Source organism: Poecilia latipinna, unplaced genomic scaffold, assembly GCF_001443285.1.
Source record: "Poecilia latipinna isolate Pla-1442-1.1 unplaced genomic scaffold, P_latipinna-1.0 Scaffold1079, whole genome shotgun sequence".
NCBI classification, from domain to species: Eukaryota; Metazoa; Chordata; class Actinopteri; order Cyprinodontiformes; family Poeciliidae; genus Poecilia; species Poecilia latipinna.
The window spans coordinates 142,149-168,794 of record NW_015113695.1 but is presented as its reverse complement, the minus strand read 5'-3'; the positions used below and the strand labels follow the sequence as shown (position 1 = coordinate 168,794).

Here is a 26,646-nt window from a genome sequence, read left to right as displayed (position 1 = left end):
CTTCCCTGAATACACACCTTCCACGTCACTGTTAATCTTGAATGTCTGAGGCCTGATCCTGCTTGGAGTGTGATCTTGAGCTTTGTTTGCATGAATCGAGTGCATCATAAGTTTGCAATGAACAATTGTAGTGGTTTACACGGGTTTGAATTAAGGTTGAATGTTATCAGATTGACAACAAATAGATGAAGTTAACGGGAAAACTCTTTTACTCTTAAATCAAATAGAAATAAAATACAAATGGCAGAAGTCCACACTTCTATCAGTGAATATACACTCTGTAAAATGTATGCTGTCATTTAATGGAAAACCGAGGAGGAAGCTTTAATTACTGAATAGTTATTATGAGATACTGAGATGTACGGGGATCCATAAGCCTCTGTAACTGTTGGCCAGTTGCTGAGGATGAAACAGCGTGGTGTGCCTGGAGAGTTGAAGGCTGAGCAGAACATTTGAAAACCTGAATAAAACTACGGCTGTCTGCTCCCTGAACCTGCCGCAGCATCAGCCTCCCTCTGCTGACTGGATTCACCATAACCTGAACTTTCCTAAAGCTGCCAGTGTTGAAGCTTCATAAACTGATTCCTTGTTGATTTTTACCTAATACTCATTTATTCAGATTGTTTTAGTTTTGATCTGCATAATACTTATGTCATCATTTTTTATCTTTATTTTCATGCCTTCCTGTTTTTTTTAAGCGTTTCTTAATATTCTTACAGTAAAGCAGTTTAGGGTTGGTGCTGTAAAAATAAAGTTAGCAGACTTTTTCCTGAAACTTTCCTTCACATTTCATTATGTTGTCTACCCACCTTATGCTTTAAACTGCAGTTGAATTCATTAGCATCAACAACTAGCTACAGATGTTCACTTCGATGCCGACATTCAGCACCTGGATGAAACGCGTCTCACCTAGTGAGCAGCAGAAAGAGGTTTGAAAATCAGACGCACATTTTAGGGTGAAGCATTTAAAACCGACAGACTTGTAATCTAAGGTGGCTTGCAGAACAACTTTCTCATATTTTGTCTCATTACAACGATAAACAACACTTGCACACCTTCTGTGTCTGTGCCATTTAAAATCTGTCAGATAAGGTTTAAATACAGATGCTTTCTGCTCAGACTTTGTCTGGTCGTGCTCAGTTTAAGTTTGTAACCAGCTTTAAGCTGTAATTTCATTAATCAACATCAACAGCTGGCAGCATTTCCTTAAATGCTGAAGTTAATCTGATTCTGTTCAGTTTATCTGGGGCAGTTTATCAGCTGCATGAGGAGCCATATTTACATCCATCAGCTTATCACAGTGAGCAGAATGATCAGCTAGACTTCTCTGTTAGAAACAGACATCTTGGGTTTATGAGTTTCCATAGCAACCTGTAGGATACATCCCAATAGCAAGCAGCCTGCCTTGCAGCAAACAGCGTCCTACCACAATAAACACAAACATCATCTCCACTCAGACTCAGGATTCAGATTTTCAGTCATAAACACTGAAGTGTGTCTGTAGTGAAGCAACATGTGGAGAAGAACCTCACTGTGCACGGTGGAGGATGTATGATGCTGCGGGTCGACTTTCTTCCAAAGTCCTTGGGGACTTTGATAGCAGTGAGTTATGGACTCATTGACAGCAGGACATTTGGACAAGAATCTGACTCAAACAACCAACACAGACATGCTTTGATACGCTTTATTATCTGAACCCAAACAGAAGAGAAGGAAATGTTGCACATCTGAACAGGAAGAAATCAGGATTTACAGATGAAATCTGATCATCTGGATGCAGATTAGGAATAGTTTAGCTTTTAGAGACTTCACTCTACAGCCTGACAGGCAGATGATCATGGATGACCTGAAACCAGACGGCCCTGGCTGAGGTTAGCGTCTCGTTAGCGCTGGTTATCCTGTCTCACATTGGGAACAGCAGATGACCACTGAAGGAGGAGATGTGCAGTCCGTAGTCGAAGATGACACAGAGGGGAAACAGACGAAGAGAAACGGCGTCTCCTTCCTCCAGCAGCAGTGAGGCGCCGTTAGAAGCACTGCTAACGCCCATGTCGTCATTCATGGTCGTGAAAAAGCCTCTGTACTCCCATGCACTGAAAACTTGCTGGTCATTCTTCACCAACACTGCTGCTGTGGTTTCATCTTCGTAGGAGCTGATGCACCACTGAAAGTGGTAAGCTCCTCTCAGTGGGGCTGTAAAAACTCCTGCAGGACAAACAGAGGAATCCTCTCAGTTTCTCTACTTCTGGTAGAACAGCAGCTTGTTTCTGTTGTTACCTGTCTGCGGGTTGTAGGCGTCTCCGATGTTTGTGACGACGTGCTTGAAGACCAAGGTGGTGAGTATGGCGAAGGGTCCGGTATATGTATCAGTCTCATTCAATAAAGAGGCTGAAAAAGCCACTTTGTTGGCTGAAACTGAGCAGAAACATTCTGTTTTCAGCTTTCATGTTTCATTACTTCAAATGCTAAACAATCAGATTTTTTTGTACCTTGAAGTTGCTGCTTTAGGTTGTCAGTCAGAGAAATCAGATTCTTCTCTTGAGCGTCTACCTGAACCCGCTTCCACTCCTGTCCTACAGAAAAAACAGATGATGTTACAGTAGAACATTGTGGATAAAAATGTTCACTAAATGTGGAAGATCTGTACCTTCAATGTTATTCTTCAGTGTGGATATTTCATCCTTCTTCTGTTCCCTCCAGGTCGTCACATTCTCCAGCTCTTCTTTTTGCTCTGAAAAGTAAAATAACTGTAATTTGGCTGCATCATCTCTGAGACGCTCAAACTTAGCTCAAATCTGAAAACAGGAGCCGTTCATCACCTTCAGTCTCCTGCTCCAGAACAGAGACTTTGCTCTTCAGGGCAGCCAGGGCAGCAGCCATCTTTGCCAGGGCAGTGTGGACGTTCCCCTCAGGATGGACAGCGGAGATCTTTCTGTCTGAGTCCATCTGATTCATGGAAACAGAGGAGAAGAGAAGAAACGGCAGGAAAACCAGGGCCATCTTCATCCTCATGGTGAAAATCCAGAGCTGTGGCGGCTGCAGACCTGATGGAGATTTAAATGCTGCAGCTGGAGTGAAGGAGAGGCGGGGCTGAGGTCAGGAGGTCACTTCCTGTGATTCACAGACTTTAGTTCAAAACAGTTGGAGAAAACATTCATGCAGAAACATGTTGCAAGAGTAAAAGTGGCGTAAGAGCATGATGCTTCCACCTCCATGCCTGTGTGATGCTTTCAGGTAACGCTCAGTATTTCTCCTCAGTAGAAATACTGCCTGTGTACTGTCAGAGGCACACATCAGTATTTCTCCTCCTTGATGCCAGTATATTTTTAAACTCCCTGGAACTGGAAAAGTTTCCCATTAAATGGAAAAGATTTGTTCTTATAAATGTAAAGCTGCTAAAGAGCTAAATGATCTTCTTGTCTTAACATCCTCAGTAATGAAGACATTTGATGGACTTATGAAAAAGGAACTGCTGCTAACGCTGAGAATAACTTGGATCTCCTGCAGTTTGCGTATAGAACAGGATGTGGAGGATGCTGCCATCACTCTGCTGAACCTGCACCATAAACATCTGGAAGATTGAAAGACTCACGCTAAACTTCTGTTTTCAATGCAATAAAGCCTCAAATTACATAAACTTTTAACTCAGTTTTTCACTGGTCCAGGTTTAACAACTATGGACAGCCGGTCAATGTAAGAGACATAAATACTTACATTGACCTGCTGTAAGTATTTATGTCTCCTTTCTTCTATTGGTGTTCCACAGGGCTGTGTTTTGTCCCCCTCCTGTTTGTTCCTACATAAACGACTGTCAGCATCCTGAACTCTACCAACGACACAGTAACCGTTATATTAATCTGCTGCAGGATGAACATGAACCTGTTATTGATGACGTTGTTCAGTGGTTCGTTCAAATGGATTTAGAACTAAACATCACAAAAACAAAGGATATGAACATCGATCTCCATATTGAGCCTCATCCCCAGCATTTACTAACAGAGCAAAGCAAGCTGGGATGAATAATTGACGATATGCTTTGATATGAACGTTGTTTTAATCTGCAGGAATGGACAGCAGAGACTGAACTTTTTGATGGTAACCTGGTTTCAGTGTGAACGTTTGAGGTTAAAAGCCAAAGAAAGTGACTGTGATATTTGCCATCGGGAAGTCTTCGTTCTCATGAAGTTCTTCCTGTTTCACTTGATCGGTGCTAGATAGATGGAGGTGGAGACGACGACAACGCCTCATGGTTGGGGAATACTGAGCATTTCTGATGTTTTCTTTAAGCTCCACGGTAAACTGTGTCCAAGTCTGTTGTTGGGATCGAATGAGAAGCAAGAAGCAGATTCTGGAAAAACAAATTAACCAACCTTATTACTGAAGATACTTTAAGATACACTATATTGTCAAAAGTATTTGTTCACCCATTGAAATGATCAGAATCAGGTGTTCAATCACAGGCGTGTAAGTGAAGCAGCTCGGCATGCAGACCGTTTTTACAAACATTAATGAGAGAATGTTTCGCTCTCATGATCTCGGTGAATCTCAGTGTGGAACTGTGATAGGATGTGCAACAAATCCACTCGTGAAATTTCCTCGCTCCTAAATATTCTACAGTCAACTGTCAGCTGTGTTATAGGAAAATGGAAGAGTTTGGGAACGATAGTAACTCGGTGGCTGGTCACATGAACTGACCGTCAGCGATTTTATTTTACAATTTCTAAGATTTTCACAGAAAACACAGAAGTTTTCACAATAAACTTCTGTGTTTTCTACTTTTCATAAATGAGAAATTTATATCAGTTGAGTGATGGTAACTCCATTTATTTTCTATGATAACAAAATGCTTTGGATGTTACAGTCTGTAGCTGTTGTTAGTATTTTACAGTTTTTTACCATACATTTTATGACTTTTTTTTTTTTTTTTTTACAGTGCAGATCCACCTGTGGAGCGCCGGGACGTTCATGTTTAGATTCTGAACCAGAAAGAGAAAAAGTATGAAAAGTGGAAACCAACTCTGACGTCTGGTTCTGATCCAGAAGTCACCAAGAACTCCTCTGGTGTCGTCCTAAACATAAAGGATGTGGTTTTAGTGACAGACAATAGCAGACAGAACTAAAAGTCTCTCTGAGTCCAAATGCTTCAGGACAGGTTGTAGAGAAAGTTCTGGTTTCTAATGAGACTAAACTCAGCTGCTGTGGCATCAAGGAGAAATACTGAGCGTTACCTGAACGCATCACACAGGCATGGAGGTGGAATCATCATGCTCTTACGCCACTTTTACTCTTGCAACATGTTTCTGCATGAATGTTTTCTCCAACTGTTTTGAACTAAAGTCTGTGAATCACAGGAAGTGACCTCCTGACCTCAGACCCGCCTCTCCTTCACTCCAGCTGCAGCATTTAAATCTCCATCAGGTCTGCAGCCGCCACAGCTCTGGATTTTCACCATGAGGATGAAGATGGCCCTGGTTTTCCTGCCGTTTCTTCTCTTCTCCTCTGTTTCCATGAATCAGATGGACTCAGACAGAAAGATCTCCGCTGTCCATCCTGAGGAGAACGTCCACACTGCCCTGGCAAAGACGGCCGCTGCCCTGGCTGCCCTGAAGAGCAAAGTCTCTGTTCTGGAACAGGAGACTGAAGGTGAGGAACGGCTCCTGTTTTCAGATTAATAATTTTATCTCAGTTTGAAAGCCTACAATTATTTTTGGTTGATTTTTAGAAAAAGGAGAAAAACTGGAGAATGTGACGACCTGGAGGGAGCAGCAGAAGGATGAAATATCCACACTGAAGAATAAGATTGAAGGTAGAGATTTTAAAAGCTTTGCGAATTTAATGAACATTTTATACACAATTACTGAATTCATGTAAATAATAGAAAGGATGGAAACCTTTTCTGTCTTTTATTCAGAACAGGAGTGGAAACTTGTCCAGGCGGATGCTCATGAGAAGGATCTGATTTCTCTGGTGGACAAGCTAAAGCAGCAGCTTAACGGTACTGCAAAAACACAAAGTCAGATTTTTACTGGGTGAAGTAATGAACCATGAACCTGAAAACAGAACATTTCTGTTCAGTTTCAGCCAACAAAGTGGCTTTTTCAGCCTCTTTGTTGGCTCAGGGTTCTGGAAGTACTGAACGCTCCGCCTTTAGAGACACCACCTTGGTCTTCAAGCACGTCGTCACAAACATCGGAGACGCCTACAACCCGCATACAGGTAACAACAGAGACAAGCTGCTGTTCTACCAGAAGTAGAGAAACTGAGAGGATTCCTCTGTTTGTCCTGCAGGAGTTTTTACAGCCCCACTGAGAGGAGCTTACCACTTTGAGTTGTACATCGCCGTCAACAAAGGTGAATACGCGATAACCACGTTGATGAAGAATGACTATGACGAGTTTTTCACTGCAAGGGAGTCCGGGAGTTTAGGCTATGAAAGTGCGTCTAACAGCGTCTCGCTGCTGCTGGAGGCCGGAGACATTGTGTCTGTCCGTTTGTTTTGCAACAAAGTGGTCCACGATGATGAAAGCCACATCTCCTCCTTCAGCGGTCATCTGCTGTTCCCAATGTGAGACAGGATAACCAGCGCTAACGAGACGCTAACCTCAGCCAGGGCCGTCTGGTTTCAGGTCATCCATGATCATCTGCCTGTCAGGCTGTAGAGTGAAGTCTCTAAAAGCTAAACTATTCCTAATCTGCATCCAGATGATCAGATTTCATCTGTAAATCCTGATTTCTTCCTGTTCAGATGTGCAACATTTCCTTCTCTTCTGTTTGGGTTCAGATAATAAAGCGTATCAAAGCATGTCTGTGTTGGTTGTTTGAGTCAGATTCTTGTCCAAATGTCCTGCTGTCAATGAGTCCATAACTCACTGCTATCAAAGTCCCCAAGGACTTTGGAAGAAAGTCGACCTGCAGCATCATACATCCTCCACCGTGCACAGTGAGGTTCTTCTCCACATGTTGCTTCACTACAGACACACTCAGTGTTTATGAATGAAAATCTGAATCCTGAGTCTGAGTGGAGATGATGTTTGTGTTTATTGTGGCAGGATTAAATTAAATTAAATTAAATTATTTACATGTAAGTTTGCAGGTTGCTATATGGAAACTCATAAACCCAAGATGCCACTGTTTGCTGCGGTTTCCTAACAGAGACGTTTAATGTATTTTGGCACTCAGCCGTTTTAGAGCTTTATAAACAAACAACAGTATTGTAAAGAAGACACTGAACCAATGTGACTACAGAGAAACACACGGCTGAGTTTTTCTAACACTCGGACGTTGGTCATGTAATCCTGGAAATGTTCTTCAGTTGCTAGAATGCCGACTTTGTAATGTGACTCTGAATGTTCAAAACCAAATTTCGGTCTGATCTCCAGTTTCTGTAAGAACCCTGAAGTTTTTTACATTGTACTTCATGATCGATGGGAGGAGGAGGACGCAGATAAATGGTGTTTAGCTATAACACCAGCTCAGGTGGGAGATCCACAGGAGAAGGAAGTGAAGAGAAAACGATTTGTTCATTTCTACTCTGTCAGACAAGCGTTTTGACTAGATTTAACTGATCACAAGTCGGCTTAATCATTTTCAGCTCACTTTACTGCAGAACCACATTTACATGGGCTGACAAAAGCATTCACACCCCTTTAACTTTTCCATATTTTCTCACATTACAACCACAAACATCCTTCAGTCCATCCATTTTCTTTACACCCTTTTCCCTTTGTGGGGTCGGGAGGGTTGCTGATGCCTATCTCCAGCTAACGTTCCGGGCGAGAGGCGGGGTCACCCTGGACAGGTCGCCAGTCTGTCGCAGGGCAACACAGAGACACACAACCATGCACACACACACACACACTCACACCTTGGGGCAATTTGGAGAGACCAATTAACCTGACAGTGATGTGTTTGGACTGTGGGAGGAAACCACAGTGGTGCAGTTGGTAGAGCTGTTGCCTTGCAGCAAGAATGTTCTGGGTTCAATTCCTGGTCTTTCTGCATGGAGTTTGCATGTTCTCCCTGTGCATGCATGGGTTTTCTCCAGGTACTCTGGTTTCCTCCCACCACAAACATTAATATATTTAATTGGAATTTGATTTGAAAAACCAACACAAAGTGGAATATAATTGTGAAGTAGAAAGAAAATCATACGTGGCTCAAAGCATTTTGATGATTCAAAAGATTTACCAAGATTTGAACGCCTCACTGCTCAGCCATCACTTGGAAATGGAAAGAGTCTGGCCCAACTGGAAACCTACCTAGACAGGGCCTAGTCAAAGTCCAGCTAAACATCCAGGCTGAACAAGGAGAGCTCTAATCAGAGATCAGCCAAGGTGGAGACTGGACAAAATGACCCACAGTAACCTGTCCACGGGGCAACTATCAGTCAACCTGTCTTTAGCAGGAGCAGGGAAGATGGTGAGAGTTGATGGGAGCTGGAGCTGGAAGAAAACCTGCTGGAGTCTAAAACCTGAGACTGGAGCAGAGCTCCAGCTTCCTCCTAACCTGTCAGATGGTTGGTGCTTCATCCACCCAGCTGCCTCACACCACCAGGTTTTAATCTCAGGCCTATACTTAGTTAGTCGAGTCAGGCTCGGACACAGTGGCTATGGGCTTTGGGCCGAGTTGGGTTGGACTTTTAGGCCTGAATGAAACTCTGTCTCTAATAAAAAGGCTAAAGCTCATCCTTTCTCAGAATCCGGTCATGCTTGCCTTTTGACCCCAAAGAGACACTTGTATGTCTGAACTCGATGATAGCAATGTTTCCTCACAAAGCCTTCAGAGGTTGGACAGAGCGGAGGTGGAAGCAGAGGCGCAAAAAGTGGGTATGCAGCGTATGCAACGCATAGGGGCGCAGCACCAGAGGGGGCGCCAAAACCCCGTCTGGAGGGGGCGACGCGCCGATTATGAGATTGGGCTCCTTCACCTCTCGCACATAACGAGGTACATGTAGCGAGTTTTACACTTCATCATGTAGCGTCGCCTTCACCCTGACGTTCCTTCCCTGGGGGGCGGCGGGGGGGGGTAATGTGTAGTTGCGCCACTGGGTGGAAGAGAACATCAGAAAAACAAAACCTTTCCCAACCATGAGGCGTTGTCGCCTCCACCCTGAGCTCTCACCAGAGGCCAAACAGAACAGGAAGTTCATGACCTCCATCTGATCAGTGAAGCAAGATGGCGAAAGCACATCCAGTCACATGAATTATATTTTATTTCTTTGCCTTTTAGCCTTAGACATTCACACTGAAACCAGGTTAACATCCAGATTCTCATTTAGACTTAAAATGTGACCCAAATTTCACATGTTTGACTAAAAACTGTTTTCAATTGTTTGGGGTTTGTTACCTTTACATTCTGCAACATATTAATTAACATGAAGCTTCTTTTTTTTTGCATTATTTATCTATTTATTTTTATTTTTTAGCAAATGTAGTCATTAAGGTTTTGAGTTTCTGAAAAGAATCTAATTTACACACAGTTTGAAACTGACAGTGTAAATGCTAAAAAGCATCAAACCAACTAAAAAGAATAAAACTGATTATCACTGTTTTTTAATACCAATGCCATGTTTTTAGATTAATTTGTATTTTTGATAAATGTCACAAAAGCTTAAGAATAGAATCAAATAGAAATTATAAATGTCTCAAAAGATTATTTTAGATCAATTCTGTTAATCCATAGTTCCTTATTCTGGCACATTGCTGACAGTTTGACATTTAATGCAAAAACAAACATGGATGTTTGTTTCAGAGGTTTTCTACAATCAATTGGATCATATTATACTATTTCTGATAACTGCACAGTGTTTTATGTTAAAATCTTGTTCTTACATTGCAGAACATTCATTTTATGTATTTTTAATACTTCTTTTCTATGTTTGAACCTACATGCCTTAGTTTCTTTGCTGCTGGTATACCGGAACTGTGGGACCATAAAGATTATTTTTATTCTTTTCTGTCTATTCTATTCTAGCTAATTCTGGAAAAGTGAGATTTATGTAAAACTGTTCATTTTTCCAGCCTTATCCAGACTTTGCAGTCTGCAGGAACCCTAATTAACTGCCATTTATTTGCATTTATTATTTCATGCTATCTCTTCTCTATGTGTCTTCAGTGTGTTGGAGTTTATAACAGAGAAAATATTTGTTGAAAATGCTTATGAAGGATTTTTGGCAATCCTTCACATTTCTGTCTAAAATATCGATGAACCAGCTGTAGCTGATCCAGAACGCTGCTGCTGGCGTTCTGACTAAAACCAGGAAGATGGAGAACATCACACCAGTTCTTCTGAGAGAAGAGACTTCAAAATACTGTTGGTAGTTTATAAAGATCTGCTGCTGATGCTGCTGGATCAAACTAGGCCTCTCAGGTCTCCTGGTTCTGGTTCTGCTCTGCATCCAGACCCAACATGGAGAAGCAGCATTCAACCTCTATGCAACATAAATGTTGAACAAACTTCCGGAAAACTGAAAAACGGCCAAAACACTGAGATGCTTTAGATCAAGGCTTCTTGCAACATGTTTCTGCATGAATGTTTTCTCCAACTGTTTTAAACTAAAGTCTGTGAATCACAGGAAGTGACCTCCTGACCTCAGACCCGCCTCTCCTTCACTCCAGCTGCAGCATTTAAATCTCCATCAGGTCTGCAGCCGCCACAGCTCTGGATTTTCACCATGAGGATGAAGGTGGCCCTGGTTTTCCTGCCGTTTCTTCTCTTCTCCTCTGTTTCCATGAATCAGATGGACTCAGACAGAAAGATCTCCGCTGTCCATCCTGAGGAGAACGTCCACACTGCCCTGGCAAAGATGGCTGCTGCCCTGGCTGCCCTGAAGAGCAAAGTCTCTGTTCTGGAGCAGGAGACTGAAGGTGAGGAACGGCTCCTGTTTTCAGATTAATATATTTTCTTAATGTCTCAAGCCAAATCAAGTCAAGCTTACAGTTATTGATGGTTGATTTTTAGAGCAAGGAACAAAACTGAAGAGGATGAGAACTTGGAGGAAGGAGAAGGACGAAATATCTACATTGACAAAGAAAACTGAAGGTAGAGATCTAAGAGCTTTCCACATTTAATAAACTTTCTATCCACAATGCTTCTGGTTTCTTCTGAATGTATGTACGGAAACATCATCTGTTTTTTCTGTAGGACAGGAGTGGAAGCGGGTTCAGGTAGACGCTCAAGAGAAGAATCTGATTTCTCTGGCTGAAAATCTAAAGCAGCAACTTCAAGGTACTGCTTTACCAAGACAATCTGATTGTTTAGCATTTGATTAGATCAAATAATGAAACATGAACCTGAAAACAGAACATTTCTGCTCAGTTTCAGCCAACAAAGTGGCTTTTTCAGCCTCTTTGTTGGCTCAGGGTTCTGGAACTACTGGACCCGTCCTTAGAGACACCACCTTGGTCTTCAAACGCGTCGTCACAAACATCGGAGACGCCTACAACCCGCATACAGGTAACAACAGAGACAAGCTGCTGTTCTACCAGAAGTAGAGAAACTGAGAGGATTCCTCTGTTTGTCCTGCAGGAGTTTTTACCGCCCCACTGAGAGGAGCTTACCACTTTCAGTGGTACATCGGCGTCAACAACGATGAAAACACAATAACCTCGTTAGTGAAGAATGACCAGCAGGTTTTCACTGCGAGGAACAACTTGGACTCATATGAATATCTGATATTGGGCTTCGGCAGTGCATCTAACGGCGTCTCGCTGCTGCTGGAGGCCGGAGACGTCGTGTTTGTTCGTCTCTGGTCCGGCCATGTCATCTACGACGATGAAAACCACATCTGCACCTTCAGCGGTCATCTGCTATTCCCCATGTGAGGCAGGACAACTGGCGCTAACGAGACGCTAACTAGGAGCTAACCCTTCCTATGGGCCCTCCAGGTCTTTTTCTAACTTCACAATAAACATTTAAAAACTGTATTTTGTGTTTATTTGTGTCATCTTAAATTTAAGTAAACGTCCTGAGACAAAAACAAAAATTGGAAGTCAGAAATATGACACCCTTTTATGTCAAATATCTTCTGTTTTTTGAAGCACTGGACCCAAAATGCATGTTTTGTAAGCAAAGCTTTTATTGGGTTGATTCTGAAACAGCTTATTTGATCATTTTCAAAGGTGAACAGAAACTAAACAGAGAATAAATAAATAAATGAAACATGAACCAACCTGAGCTCTCTGAGCCACAATCAAAGACACACCTGTACAATATCTCATAATAAGGTGCTGTTTATTTATTTATTCCACTATTCACATCTGGCCCCGCCCCCTGCTCCTGATACATTGGATCGGTTCTGTAATACTGACCTCAGCCTCCTGGAGACCAGGGTTCTGTCCCAAACCCGACTCCGCCCCCTCTGGCTCCGCCCTCTGGCCCCAGGTACTGAGGGTTTTCTCCATACTAAGCCTTCAGCCTTTGTTTAAGTCCTAATCACTCTGGACCAGTTTGGACCCAATCGGGTCAAACCCATTTCACCCACAGATGGTTCTGATGCTGCTAAATGAAAACCATAAAAGCACCAAGACAAATGTAGACTGATTTCATCTAAATTAATTCAAAATGATTATGATTTTGTATTTATAACAGCATTATTGATTATTGAATGTTTAATTTGATTCTATACGGTCTATTTAAGTTACGGTGCGTTCAGTTTGTTCTGGGAAGTCTGGATTTTTCAGTTTCAACTGAAACTCGACAACAGAACTGCTAAAGTTGGAACTGGGTCTCAGATACTCAGAGGTCATTTCAAAATGGCTGCCAGTATGAAAAGCTCAAGACCTGTTTTTTAAAGGTTTGTCCACAAAAGCAGCTGCTTTAATTAGATACCAAAGCATCATGAAAAGAAAAGAAAATATTTTTGTAGCCGTCACTGCTTTCCATGTGCGTGCGGCCATCTCTGAACTCAAACACACCATGAAACCCAGTTCACCAAAGACCAGAACCATGTCTGTTTATCACCGCTTTCATTAAATAAACTCATCTTAATAAATCAGAGAATCATCTAAGAACTGTTATTTGTGTAATAAATGAAACTTATATTTATTACACATACTGAGACATTTCTAGCTTCTATTTCTGTTCGTTTTGATGCAGGAATTCAAACAGAGCCCAGAGCAGACAGTCTACACCCGCTCAGCAGGAATAATGGTCAGCATTAAGTTCTACACTGTAAAAAGTATTTTGTCTATTTTCAAATGCAAATATGTAATTACACTTGAATTAAGAAAGAACTAAGATAAAAGTACCTTTGCAGCAAGATATAGGAAATGTTTTTAAGACGTTTTCCTCAAGTTTTAAGTGAAATTTGCCTGTGGAACAAGAACTATTCAACAATATTAAGGAATTATTGACGTAAAACAAGCTGCTATATCTTGCCAAAAAGTTACTTTTGTGTTATTTCAGATATACCAAAATATTATCAATAGAAACTACACATAAAAAATACTTTCGGGTAATATTTTGTGTTTTTGAAGAGTAAAGGTCAGATGTTATATTGTAATTATCTGAGAAATCATGAAAACTAGCAGAAATAAAGGCTTGAATAACATCAGAGTGTGTTCAGTTTGAGTTCTGAGTTGAATTTAAGGAATTAATTGTGTTTTTATTTTGGTGATTTTCTGATTCAGTCTCTAAAAGTGGATGAAAAACAAGAATTAAGAATAATTTGAAATAATCTGATTTTCTGCAGCACAGAACCCAGATGTGGGCGGAGCCAGCAGCCCGATATGGGCGGAGCCAGCCCTTTGTTTGGGTCCAGCACCTCTCTGACCTTTGAAGTGTTTCTCTGAGGATGACCCAGAATGAATCCGAGCAGCAGTTCCGATCATGTCGGATCAGAACCGTGTGGAACCAGAGCGACCGGGTCACTTAGCAGCATCGCGTCTGAGGAAAACATGGCAGCGATTCAGTTCAAGTGGTCTGGATTTGGGTCGGACTGCAGAGGTTCTGCGGCTTCCTCAAACCCGGACCAGGAGTGTAGTCGCAGTCGTGGTTCTATAGAACCTGTGGAGACCCGGCATCAGAGACGCAGCTTCTTCTGCTGCCGATTTTCTGTGTACAGGTTTAAGGCAGGAAGTTTGTTTCGTCTCGTCTGAACTCAGCCTCCCTGCAGTAAACAAACGAAGTTCTGTTCAGCAGTCTGGGAGTCCTGAAAATGTTCTGGAGTCCATCAGGCCCGGCCCAGTGGAAGCTCAGACCCGACGGCGCTACGCCATGTAGATAAAGGTGTTTATGTCCGTCTCGTCCCGCTTTATGTACTTGTGGTCTATCAGCCATTCAATCTGCTCCTTGATCATCTTCTTCTGTGGTAAAAACATGTTCTTGAGGATCTCCACCAGCTCCGTCTGCAGCTGGGCGTTGTTGATGCGCTTCCGCATCTTCATGATCTGGATGATGGCCTCCTGCAGGAGGAAGAGAGGAGGTGAAGCAACAGAACTCTAATGTGTTATCAAATTAAAGGTGACAATTAAAGTCATATTTTCCTCATTTTACTTTCCTAAAAAGATATATTTGTCATTTGCAACACGTCACTTTTTCAGCAACACAAGGTAAACAATGTAATGTTTACATTTTGAAGATGAAGACATTATTAAGGTTCTCTGTAGAGTCTCAGCTAGCTACAACAACATTATGTCAAATTTAAAGAAGCATTTTGAGTCGCAGCACGGCATGATCAAATTCAGACCGTTTTCCCTCCTGATAGACTCAGTTTGATTGGGAACCAGAACTTCATCATCTGCTCCAACTCCAGCTGCTGTGGTTCTCTTTCTCTGAGCTCTGAGTCAAAACAACTAAACCCTTTGAGCAACCTGTTCCCCTCCTGGCCTGTGGGGGCGCTGCACCAAGAACCACTGAAGGAAACAACATGAAAACCTCTGAAGACATTGAACGCAACTTCATTCTTCACCAAATGGAAACTAAAATGGCGGCGTCAGATTTTTGTGGTTGGAGGATTTCTCTTTAGCCATTTCTCCTGCTAGCGCTAGGCTAGCACATTTGTTTAAGCTGTATTTACCCAGAATGCCCTGCGGTGTAGTCCACATGTGCATTCATGCCGGTCCTTCTTACCTGAGTCCTGAGGATCCGGAGCTGGACGATGCCTTCGTTCTCCTCCTCTCTCATTCGCTCGGTGGTGAGCTGCAGTCGACCAATCAGATTGATCTTTCCTCTCTTCTGGACCTTTGAGTTTTTTCTGGAAACATTAAAAATCAAAAGTCATTGCAGAAGTCTGAGCGCACATGAAGCTGCTCTGTTCAGGGAACGGACAGCTGAAGATCTGCAGATCAGAACCGCTGTAATCAGGTAGAGTATTTAAACACATTTAATGTGTTTATTTCTGTTCATTTTGATGATTCACACTTACAGAAAACAGAAAACAAGCCTCAAGTCCTCACAGCAGCACGTCAAATCTATAAAAAATTATTTTAATTGAGAGTTAAGTGGAAGGAAAAACTGCGGTAGAAAAAAAATCCACAAGCAACAGCCAGAATTATCAGAAATACAAATCCCTGTCTGTCAATGAAAAGTATTCACTCCCTTCAATGTCTTATCGTTTTTATGGCTTTTAGAAATTAACACTGAGCAACAAAATTTGACTTTTTTTTTTTTTAACAAAAACACTTCATAAATGAAAACTGATTTCTATAAATGACCATTACATAAAAAATATGTAAGCTGCCTTGACATTAAAATAATTTTTTGGGATCTTTTTGTTGATCGTAGCTGTTTTTTTAAAGTTATGTAAATAAAGGTAAAATATCCAGGGGGGTGAAAACTTTTTATTGGTTCTGTTGACTCATTCCACACACAGGGATATGCATTACTCTGTTGCTTCTTGATATTTTTCTACCAGAGATTTTCCTTCCACTTAACTTTCCTCTCCAAAAGTCCTTTCTTTATCAATATGATGTGATTCTCTGAGGATTTAAGGTTTGGGTTGAGTAAAATATATATTTATGTGGTTTATGTTTTAATTTGAATGAAACTAAATGAACTTTTCTATGACACTGTAAGTTTCCGATTTGCATCAGACTAACTCTGTTTGGTTTATGTTGTCTGGTGAGAACTACACCCCGTTTTTAACTCTCCTGAACATTTCTCTGCTCCTGTCTGAGCAGCTGTGACGTATCGTGACCCCCGTGCCAGCCGCCGCCCTGAGCCGCCGCCTTCCGCTTCCTTACATGAGAGAAAACTCCTGGTTGACGGAGAACAGCGTTCCCTCTGCGAAGTCTTTGGGTGAGGACACCGCCGGGTCGTACAGCAGAACCTGGCGCTTCAGCTTGGGGAACGCCACCAGCGACTGGAAGAGACGGATCAGACCAGAACCGGGTCAGCCAACCCAAACCCAGCAGCCCACAGAACGTTGCGGCTCTTTACCCAGAGCGTCCGTCGCAGCTCGGCGTCGGGCAGCTCCGTGGCTAGCTTCAGGTTCTCGAAGCTGATGCGTTCTCTGGGCCGCTGGTTCCAGGCGAACAGCACAGCCAGCTGGAAGGTCGTGACCTCCAGGTCGTACTGGCCCACTTCGTTCTTGAAGGTGATCTGAAGGCGTGAGGCAGGTTGAGGGTTAGATGCTGAGCGTTCTGCTGCGTCTGCTGCAGGTCAGCTGCACTCACGATGCCGTTGGACATGAGGTGGTGCCAGTGCAGCTTCCTGCCGCTGTGGTTCTTCTTGTAGAAGTCCTCCACCTCCGGGATCAGGTCCTCCAGCTCCGTGGGCAGAGACACAAACACCTTCTCGCTGCTGCGCGACCACGCGCCCGCGTTCAGGATCTTTATGTTCACTGAGTCCGCTGCAGGAGGCAAACAGCTTCAGAAAAACACCAGCACCAGTTACACAATTATGCTAATAGCACCGCTAACTCATCGGTTAGCTGTGCTAACTTTTAAGCTAGCAGTGCCCACCTCTGCATATAAGGGTCGGACAGTTTGATCTGTGGCCTTGTTAAAACAGGGAAACCTAGTAACTCAGTCAGGCTGGTTCCCAAAAGTAAATAAAAATATTTTATTTTCTTCTTCATTATAGTTTATATATTTTGAAGCTTTTTGATCTGAACTGGCTGCAGGTTTATGAAATGTTTGAGCGCCCCCTTCAGGCTACCTCACTGAATATTCCTACTGTATATTCAGCCTGGTTGATCAACGTTTTTCTTGTATTGTTGGAACAATACGAGCGCATCATTCTCCATAGGAGCGGTCCAAAGCCCAGCTCTGGTTCTGTGTTTACCTGGCAGCGCCAGCTTGTTGTGTTTGTGCATCTCCTTGAAGGACTGGTTGAGATCCTCGGACACCTTAATGTCCTGGAACATCCGGGCCAGCTTGTTGACGTAGTCCGCCGGCATCCCCACTTCCTGTCAGGAGAGATGACATCACAGCGTCAGATCCAGACCGGCAGACCTGCTCTGATCAGAACCGCAGGCTGAGCGTGGTACCCGGAGCCACTCCACCATGTTCTCCTCAATCTCGCTGTCGGCCGAGATGTCCAGGATGAGGCGGCGGGTCAGGTGGGCTTTATGGTACCGCATGAACACGTCTTTGTTCTGGACGTACTTCAGAACCAGAAGCTGCACAAAGAAAACGGGTCGTTAGCACACCGAGCTCTGCTCAGGGATCACATCCGGCTCGTTTCATGAGTCATATCAGGTTCTGAAGGACCAATCAGAAGATAAAGACTCATGATTGATTATCTTCCACCCAAACAATCTGAAAAGTGTGGAGTGCATTTATTTTCAGCCCTCCTGGGTTTAGAGACTTGTCTAGCTGCAGCTTTGAACATTTTACTCCTTTCTTGGATGGATCTGTGAACAGCAGTTTGGATTTAGCTCTGGACTTTGACTAGGCCATGTGTCAAACAGCTTCGTTTTTAAGTATTATTTTATCAGTAAAATCCAGTTTTTATCTGTTTTCTGCCAGATCAATCATACACTCTGTTTTTTTGCGATTCTGCGTTCTATAAATTCACCTGATCTCAACAGAACTTTGCTTTTTTTTTTGGCGCTGATGTGTAACTGTGAATTTATTGCAAATTTCTGTGATTTCACGAAAACAATCGTGAAATTAATGCGAGAAGATTTTCAATAATATTTAATTTAAGATGTACTTTCTGAATGCAGAGCAGCTATTTATTATTATTTAACAGTTTAGATCTTTATTTGAAGACTTCATAATTCATTTTATTTGTTGTTTTTGTTGTTTTGTTTATTCATTTTTTTAAATGTCTTCTAGTGTTAAATGTTCATTAGAATTAAAAGTTTATTAATCTTTTAGAATGCGTTCCTGTATTCATTTTATGCTATTATTTGAAAAATGATCTTAAAATCGTCCAGTAAGCCTTGTAATCGTGACACAATGATTTTTCTGTGTGTGTCTATTTAAATTCCCTGCGGTGGCAGAACATGGAGCGGCTGGGGGTATGAATACTTGTGGACCCACCACTTCCTTGAGCTTGGCCTCGATCTCCTCTGAGGTCAGCTTCTTGCTCAGCGGTGTCTTCCTCAGCAGCATGTCGCAGTAGTTGGCCAGCAGCTCCGGACACTTGGACTCCGGCTGAGTTTTCATCCCCACCCTGAGAGCAGCAGGTCAGAGGTCAGAGGTCAGCGCTGCCTCAAGGCGCAGCATCAGCAGCAGGAGGTGCTCTTACCCTTTCTGCTTCATGGGAAGCTCCAGCTTAAAGATGGTGGCGTCGTTCACCACAGCTTTGTACGCCTGGAAGAGAGGAAGCGTCAGAGGAAAACCTCATCGTCGCTTTTTAACAGTTTTATTCGTTTATGTGTAGAGGAACCTGACTTTGTCTCTGGCAGTGAGGAAGCGCGGGTCGTCCTGGAAGGCTTCCTTCACCAGCCGACTGAAGCGGTTAAACAGAGTCAGCAGCTGCTCCACATATTTCTCTGAATCCTGCAGCAGAAAACATTTTAAACCATAAACATTTATTCTAAAGGTAAGGTAATTTTATTTATATAGTACATTTTCAGCAACAAGGCAATTCAAAGTGCTTTACATGAATTAAAAGGAAATACAAACAAAGTAACAAACCAAAGGAAAGAAGAAGAAAAAAAAAGAGCAAAAGAAGGAAAATAATCTAATATAATGTTGATCTAAAGTATGTAAACTAGGAGCTCCTGTTCAGGGTTGCTAAGTATCTTCTGGTCTAATTCCATTTCTGGGTTGGGAGAACAGGAGTCTAAGTATTTCTGGATTCCAAGTTCGTAGTTATTCTAATTCTAATTTTGATTCCATTTCTGGGCTGTATAATACTGATCTAAAGGGTGCGTACTCCACAATTACTAATATTACTAGTAAACTATAATAATCCTTTTCTGGGTTAAATGATGAGTACTCCACAGTTTCTATCAAACTAAAACAAAAAAGAGGAAAGGACACATTAGGGCAAATGGCAACATTCAGACAAAACAAAGGGTAAAACAGAGATATGAGTGAAGGCGGTGACATCAAAGGGCCATGAAGTCAAGTTACTGAGCCTCCCGGCAGAAGTCCGATAAAGGTGTTGTTATCTAGGAATGTTCTTGGGAGTGTTCAGCTCCACAGCTCCATGGACAACAGGAGGGGGTGAGGAGGGAAGAGCGTTGTGTTTACATATCTTCGAGGAGATTAGAGATATGCAGCCCTTCCAAGGCCACACAGGGGCAGCCAATTCAGAAACAGAATGTCTTAGGTTGGGAAGATAATGAATTTCAATCTTCCCTAAAGTCTCTCCGATACATCTCAGTTCCCAATTATCCAAATTAATTTGGTTGTTCCACTGAACCGTAACTAGCAACTTCTCTAAGATCTATTCCATCCTGTTAGTGAGTTTTAGAGTCCTGGTCTCTGTCCACACCAACAGGCCGAGTGTTTGCTAGTTCGGCCAAGTCCGTCACAAATTTGCCGATAATCCAGGAATCCGCAAGCTTCAAACAGCAGAAATCCTGTTATCATGAATAAATCCCAGGTGAATCCCAATGGGTTTGTCCCCGAAGGACAAGAGGGCTCTCCTGTACCCAGACTTCTCGTCGAGAAAATTTGATTATTTGCATTGAGAGACCGGTTGACCAGATCCATAATTTGCAGATTTGGATGATGTGCAAAGAAAGGCTCCAAAAATATAGAAAAGGACAGAACAAAAACAGAGCAAGCAGTTCTTGCTCCCTGCATGGGCAGGGAGGGAGCAGAGGAAAGAAGCGTCCGCCTTCACCCAGAGCAAGAGAGAAAAGTAGAACCTCCATGTTTTCCCTCCTAGCTCCTAATTATGACACATTCAGTTGGTTCTTATGATCCAGGTGTTTTTGCGGGTCACACCTGGAACACGATTTCCTGCAGGAAAACACCGACTGGACCTGAAGAGTTTCTATTTTTGCAGTGAACACTTTCCTATAATTTCTGTCAAGACATTTTTAAGAAAGTTTTGTCTGCACTGAGATTTTATCAATAAAAGTAAAAAAAACAAAAAAAACAAAAAAAAAAACTTTTGGGTAACATTTAGTGTTTTGCTGTGTATTTGATGTTATATTGTAATTCTCTCATAAATCAGAGTGTGTTCAGTTTGAGTGAATTCACAGAATGGAAGAAGTTTCTGGTTCTGATCTGGATCTGATGGTTGAACTGGTTGAACTGGTGGAGCCTCACCGAGGTGATGGTCTCGGCCGAAGCCACCATGTCGGCCAGGCCGGCACTCATGATGTGCTCCTCCAGATCCTTCAGCATCGGATCGATGCCGCTGGGAACCTTGTCCATCAGGGAGAACATGAGGCGGAGCTCTGGGGGTCAGAGGTCAACACAGGCTTAGCTCAAATGTTTCGGAGAAGCTGTAGAAGCTCTGCTGCTAAAAACTCTGCACAAGAGCTGAAACGATTAATCAATTACTCAAGTAATCTGGAGTATAGAGACACTAAAAAAGATCATTTGCCTAAAGAACAACAGAGTCAGAGCAGAATTAAGGCAAAACTGGACAAAAACACAAATAAGAAACCTTTATCTGTAAATACTTTAGCTTCAGCTGGTGCACATTCTGGAGAAATAAATATCTGCTATCAATTATTAATTGGTTAATCAAAATAAAATAAAATAAACAAATCTGAGCTTTTCACATGTTGATCTCAGAAGGATTTTTTATCTTTTGCTACAAATGAAGCTTTCACTAAAGGAATGCTGTTAGTGTATTTTAGGCAATAAAATGTTAATTTTCTTAGCTTAAAAAATGAAATGAATTATTTCTTTATTTGCATCTTTTAATTTAACTCTAATATTTTGTGGTGATATGAAAATACTGCAGAATGTGCCAATTTTTTATCAGATTAATTGTCAGAAAAATCTATCGCTAATCTAATGGTTGGTTGCAGTGTTAGTCTCCAGTGTTTTGAGACGTTTTGTTTCTGATCCACACATAGCTTATTCCAACCACAGCCTTGGTCAGGATTCTCTAGTAAAATTTATTTTTAATCTCAGTGGAATTAAAAATAAAGTTTAATGATAATAAATAAAGTCCCGCGGGTCCGTTTGGGTTCTGGACTCACTGTCGGTTTCGTTTCGTTTGATCATGCCTGGACACTCGGCTAAGATGGTCTCCTTGAAGGACGTCACCAAAGCATTTACGCAGCAATCCATCAGCTGCCAGCACATCAGAAATATCCAGTCACAACATTTCATAACATCCATAAAGTTTTATGATCCATCACTAAAACATGGAAGTAAAACTCACAGCTTGGACGGAGTTGCAGTCGCGTCGTGTCTCCAGATATCGCAGCGCTCGTTTCTCCTCTTCCCTCAGCTTCGAGTCCGCCTGGGCAGAAAACCAGTTACAGAACCAAAAAACCAGTTACAGAACCAAAAAACCAGTTACAGAAACCAGAACAGATGAAAGTAAAACTTTTGAATTCAATAAAAGTTACAAAAGATTCCTAAAAAATGTTCTCAGTAAGTTTTCTGGCGTTTTGCAAAAAAACAAAAAAAAAAAAAAAAAAAAACAGTTTTTACTGCGTGTGTGTAAATTAGTGGCTTCGTGTGCTGAACTCACGTATTTCATGTAGTTCTGGACTCCGTTCTGCTGCAGGTAGGACGGCGCCTGGGTTCTGTAGAACCTCTCAGTGGAGTCCATGTACGCCTTCTCAAAGTTATCTCTGTAGATCTGCAGCTTGTCCTCAGGGTTGGAGCACAAGTTCACTGAGAAAAATCAGCAAACAAAGAGAGAAATCAGTAAACGACAGGATATTAGAAACAATTAAAAAACAAAGAGAGGTCAGAGAGCAGCTGGGAGCATCTGGAGTCCAGCAGCCAATCACGACGGCCCGTTAACCAGGTGGTTCTGTTGCTCAGAGTCTCATAAATCTGTCGGTTTAGCTGAGTGAAGACTGCATGTGTTATCTGAAGCACTTCACTCCAAACTAATGCAGTAATAACATCGTTTGTCTCAAGGAATCACTATGAGTGTTCAACTGGAACTGAGGCAAGCCATAAGGGCATATTATCACAACTCTATGGCAAGCCATCACTGTATTTATCCAATATCAGCTTATAGTTGTGTGGGTAATAACTCTACTTTAACATGTTTTTACTACAGTAAAAGTAAAAAGCATCCTGACCAAGAAATGACTCAAAGAACAGTAAAGAAGCGTTTGTGAAAAAGGCCCCTGAAAACTGCTCAAAACATCATTTAATGTTTAAAATTATTCATCAGAAGGAGCAGAAATACATGTATGTGGAAATGTTGCTGTTTCAAAGATCAAAATTACAATTATTCATATAAATTAAATAACATAAATGAGACACTATCACAATAAATCAATTAATCGCATGATAAATAGAAACAAGCTCATTAATTTCCATTTGTATAATTTATTGTTTCTCTCTTTTTATCAAAAACTGGATTATAAAAGTTTCAGTCTGGAGTTTTGGTCTCAACTAGAACTATTATTTTATTTGTCGTTTCTGTTGCTTTGTTTATTTTGGATATTTAAAATGTTTTCCAGTTGTAGTATTAAATGATCATTAAAATTTAAAGTTTATTGATCTTTGAAAACGTGTTCTTGCATTAAAAGTGTCATTATTTGCTGAATGATTACTGTGACAGGCCTGATGATGTAAGGTTCTGATTTTCTAAGAAGCAGAACTTGTTTCCTTTATTCTTTATTTATTAATGAGAATCCTCAAAATTAATAATATATTCCCGTTGATGTGGAACGGATCTAAAAACTAAACTGAGTCATTATTTTGGTTTGTAGTTTTGAACTTTAGAGTTTGTGAGTTCAGGAAAAGCCAGCAGGAGCAGAGATGATTGAAGTTTGTCACCGTAGGACTCCCGTACTCCGATGACGAGCTGCGAGTCGAAGGCCTCGCCCAGCCGCTCGGCGTGGACCAGCTTCATGGCGCTGTCCTGCAGACGGCTCTTGATGTTGGAGAAGATGGACTCGTTCCACGTGTCCAGCATGAGCTGCAGTCAGTCAGGAGGGGGAGAGTCAGGAGAACGGGTCGGAACCGGAGACGGGTCGGAACCGGACGGCGGCTCACCTTGCGGACGATGCTGTCCTCGACGCTGGACTTCTTGTTGCTGCCCTGCTTGCCCATCAGAGTGATCTCCAGCTGGCAGAACGGCTTGGGCAGGATGTCGCACTGAGTGAAGAACTTCCTCCACTCCACGATGTAGGCCTTGAGGAGCGCCGTGTCGTCCTGGTGACTCAGCACCCGCTGCCAGACCAAACACACCACCAGGTCTTACAGGCACAAAGCGCCACTTTACAGCATCAACAGTTTCCTTCAGTTGGTATAAAAATACTACTTATATCAAATATGACTTAAAACTTATTTTCCTTCCTGATTTAATGCCCTGACATTGGGCCTCTGTCTCTTTAAGAACTCCTGGTCTTTTCTGAATCATCATCCCTACATGGCACCTCTATTAACCCTTTAACGCTTTTACCAGAGAAGTAGCTCCTATGATGAGCTCAGCGGGTGTTTGCTAATTGCTGCTGGCTAGTCTGAAGGTGCTGCGGCTCGAAGGCAGGGCTATGTCCACCCAGACGTTTTGCTCAGGTGAATAGTTGCCATGGAGATTAAAGGATTTCTCCAGGTATGTTTTTGATGAGGAATTAACATTATAACATGAAGGAAAGCTAACATTTTCTATTTTTCATGACACCGCCCCTTTAAGAGTAGATGTTCTGTTATAACCACATGATTATAGCAGGTTAACCAGAAAGACGAGCAGGACGCCTTACTGCCTGAGCCTGTTTGATGAAGTCTAGGATGTCCTCCTTCAGCGCCTGGTGGATCTTAGCGGGTCCTTTGTCGTCCCACAGGCAGACCGCATGGACGTCCCTGCAGAGTCAACCAGGAGACACAAGGTGGCGCTCACAGGAAGCAACACAAGCTGTGAGAATTACAGGAAGACTCACGAGAAGAGGTCGAACCACTGCTGCTTGGTGACGGACTCCTGGCGCAGCAGCTTCAGGACGATGGGGCGCATCAGGTCCCATTTATCCTCGAACTGGAGGGAGCCTTTGTTCTGGAGATAGACAGCACAAACTACAGCACACTTCTCCCTTTACATAAGTTATATTCTCGTTATTTAATTTCACTAATAAATAAAAAACTTAAATTCATAACTGTAGCATCTTAAAGAGCAGAGCATCAGGGAACCAGAAACCCTCATTCATCAGTTCCTGACCGTTTCCAATTCAAATGAAATTATCAAAACTTTGACTGGAAACGTGGAGACCTTCTGGAGACCCAGGCCAAAGTAATCAACCCCAGATCGAGTCAAGCAGCTTTTGGCCAATCAAATTAGGTTCCTTTGGTCATGTGGCTCCAGTGGGCCGGGCCTCTTCTCAGTTAGCTGTTAGCAGCACGGCTTAATGAACGTGAGTGAGGAGCTTTTCTCTCTTAAATAGAAATCATACCAGCTACTTCTTCATGGCCAGTGAGGATTTTTTGCTCTTTATGTCATGTTTCACTGACAACTAGAGCGCCACCTACCTGCAGAGGCTCTGGTTTAGAGACACTAACCAGCTAATTGTTAATAGACAGGATGTGGCCCAGCCTGCTGGTCTCACATGATCCAAGGAGCTTAATTTGATTGGATAAAGGCCACCGAGTTTCATCTGGCATTGATTGCCTTGGCCTGAGTCATCAGAAAGTCATATTTGCAGACACATTTTTTTGCTAATGAAATTAAAGTAAAAAACTAAATTCACATCCATAATTGTACAGAGGTGCCAAAGTTTTCTACAGCGAAACAGAATCAAAACTGAAGTTATTATCTTTGTGCCTAAAGGGGAACGATCCAGAGTTATAGATCCAGAGTTATAGAAACAAGAGATCAGGCTGACCTCTGACCTGAACCTTCAGAGCCACATAAAGACGGTTCCAAAGTGGGCCTTCTATCAGCTAAAGAACATTTCCAGGATCAGAGGACTAATGTTTCAGCACCAGAGAAACTCATCTAGACATTTGTCTTGAGTATTACTGCAGCAGCATCTTCACAGATCTGAGAATAAACTTTAAATACTGCTGTTTACAAATCACTGAATGGCTTAGCACCACAACACATCAAATATCTGCTGCTGGATCAGCCTTCAGACCTCTCAGGTTCTGGTTCTGCTCTGCATCCAGAACCAGAACCAAACATGGAGGAACAGCATTCAGCTTCTATTCACCACAAATCTGGAACAAACATCCAGAAAACTGAAAAACAGCTGAAACCCTGAGTTCCTTTAAATCTAGACTAAAAACCCGCCTGGTCAGAGCCACTTTTCATTCATAACAACTGGAATATTAACTGATTCTAATCTGGATTACAACTTTCTATTCCTTGTCTTTGTTTTACTCCTGTAATGTTTGTTGTCATTTACAAGTTGAATTGTTCTGCTACTGGAACACAAATAAACTTGCCTAAACTGGATGAAGGACTACATAAATTGACTCCTTCAAATTAAATGATTTGCTTTAATCATCTCTGCCCAGCTGACAGAATCAGTTTATCAGGGGACAACATGAGGAGGGTGACAGCTGATCAATGGACCTCCTGCTGGGTCTGGAAGAACCGTCACATCTACTGAATGACAGCGGATCAGATCTGAGACCGAGGCAGAACCTCCCATTCAGAACCGGGTTCTGTTCCCCATCGAGTCCCGTTGTTTCTGCCTTATTTCTCCACAGCTAGCTCTGCAGTAGCCCCAGAGTGTAGCTGCTACAACCCGGAGAAGCGGCCCTGACAGTGCCGCCATGGCCCGGTGCTGCTCACTAAACCCGGAGTGGAACCGCTGCGGTACCGCGGACCGGACAGCCGCTGCAGTCAGCCGACAGAACACATCATTGAATTGAGGCTCCTACCTTCAGCAAATTAGACGGCGCCGCCATGTTCCCTCAACTTATCCTCTCGGAAAATCTCGCGTGAACATCAAAAGTGGGGAAATATGCTGCTTTCATGTCCCCTCGGATGTTTCAGGTTGAAACTGGGCAGAGGTTGGCGGTCATAGCGGTAACTAGCTAGCATGTTACATTTTGGGGGTACCAATACTTTTAGAAGTAGCTTTAGGATACTGTTCTTTTTATATTGATTTCAGTAATACTGTTATTTTACTAGAGTTGAATTTCTGAATCCTCCACCAATTAAGAGTAACTTCACGTGTTTTAACCAAAATTATATCAGACACATTTATAG

At 42.3% G+C, this 26,646-nt stretch overlaps 4 protein-coding genes across 4 annotated transcripts; 2 read left to right on the top strand and 2 right to left on the bottom strand.

Annotated features, from left to right (window-relative positions):
- Positions 1-1,670: 1,670 nt before the first annotated feature.
- On the bottom strand, positions 1,671-3,012 carry LOC106959430 (cerebellin-2-like). Its single transcript, XM_015051998.1, has 5 exons — positions 2,820-3,012; positions 2,648-2,731; positions 2,490-2,573; positions 2,278-2,415; positions 1,671-2,205 (listed from the first exon to the last, which is right to left on the bottom strand). Exons 1-5 carry the CDS (start codon positions 3,010-3,012, stop codon positions 1,904-1,906), a joined length of 801 nt encoding a protein of 266 aa, XP_014907484.1. The 3' UTR covers positions 1,671-1,903.
- Positions 3,013-5,406: 2,394 nt separating this feature from the next.
- On the top strand, positions 5,407-6,802 carry LOC106959436 (complement C1q-like protein 2). The gene is made up of 5 exons (XM_015052004.1): positions 5,407-5,643; positions 5,723-5,806; positions 5,912-5,995; positions 6,076-6,216; positions 6,289-6,802. The coding sequence occupies exons 1-5, from the start codon at positions 5,451-5,453 to the stop codon at positions 6,567-6,569; spliced, it is 783 nt and encodes a 260-aa protein (XP_014907490.1). The 5' UTR covers positions 5,407-5,450; the 3' UTR covers positions 6,570-6,802.
- A 3,790-nt stretch (positions 6,803-10,592) lies between these two features.
- LOC106959435 (complement C1q-like protein 2) lies at positions 10,593-11,924 on the top strand. The gene is made up of 5 exons (XM_015052003.1): positions 10,593-10,865; positions 10,960-11,040; positions 11,143-11,226; positions 11,317-11,454; positions 11,527-11,924. Exons 1-5 carry the CDS (start codon positions 10,673-10,675, stop codon positions 11,820-11,822), a joined length of 792 nt encoding a protein of 263 aa, XP_014907489.1. The 5' UTR covers positions 10,593-10,672; the 3' UTR covers positions 11,823-11,924.
- Positions 11,925-13,276: 1,352 nt separating this feature from the next.
- On the bottom strand, positions 13,277-26,406 carry LOC106959432 (cullin-5). The gene is made up of 19 exons (XM_015051999.1): positions 26,316-26,406; positions 24,380-24,489; positions 24,203-24,302; positions 23,496-23,672; positions 23,277-23,418; positions 22,006-22,151; positions 21,691-21,771; positions 21,506-21,599; positions 20,619-20,749; positions 18,783-18,890; positions 18,637-18,701; positions 18,429-18,561; positions 17,429-17,560; positions 17,224-17,347; positions 16,614-16,789; positions 16,378-16,539; positions 16,182-16,300; positions 15,070-15,193; positions 13,277-14,402 (listed from the first exon to the last, which is right to left on the bottom strand). Exons 1-19 carry the CDS (start codon positions 26,340-26,342, stop codon positions 14,208-14,210), a joined length of 2,346 nt encoding a protein of 781 aa, XP_014907485.1. The 5' UTR covers positions 26,343-26,406; the 3' UTR covers positions 13,277-14,207.
- Between the last annotated feature and the right edge of the window lie 240 nt (positions 26,407-26,646).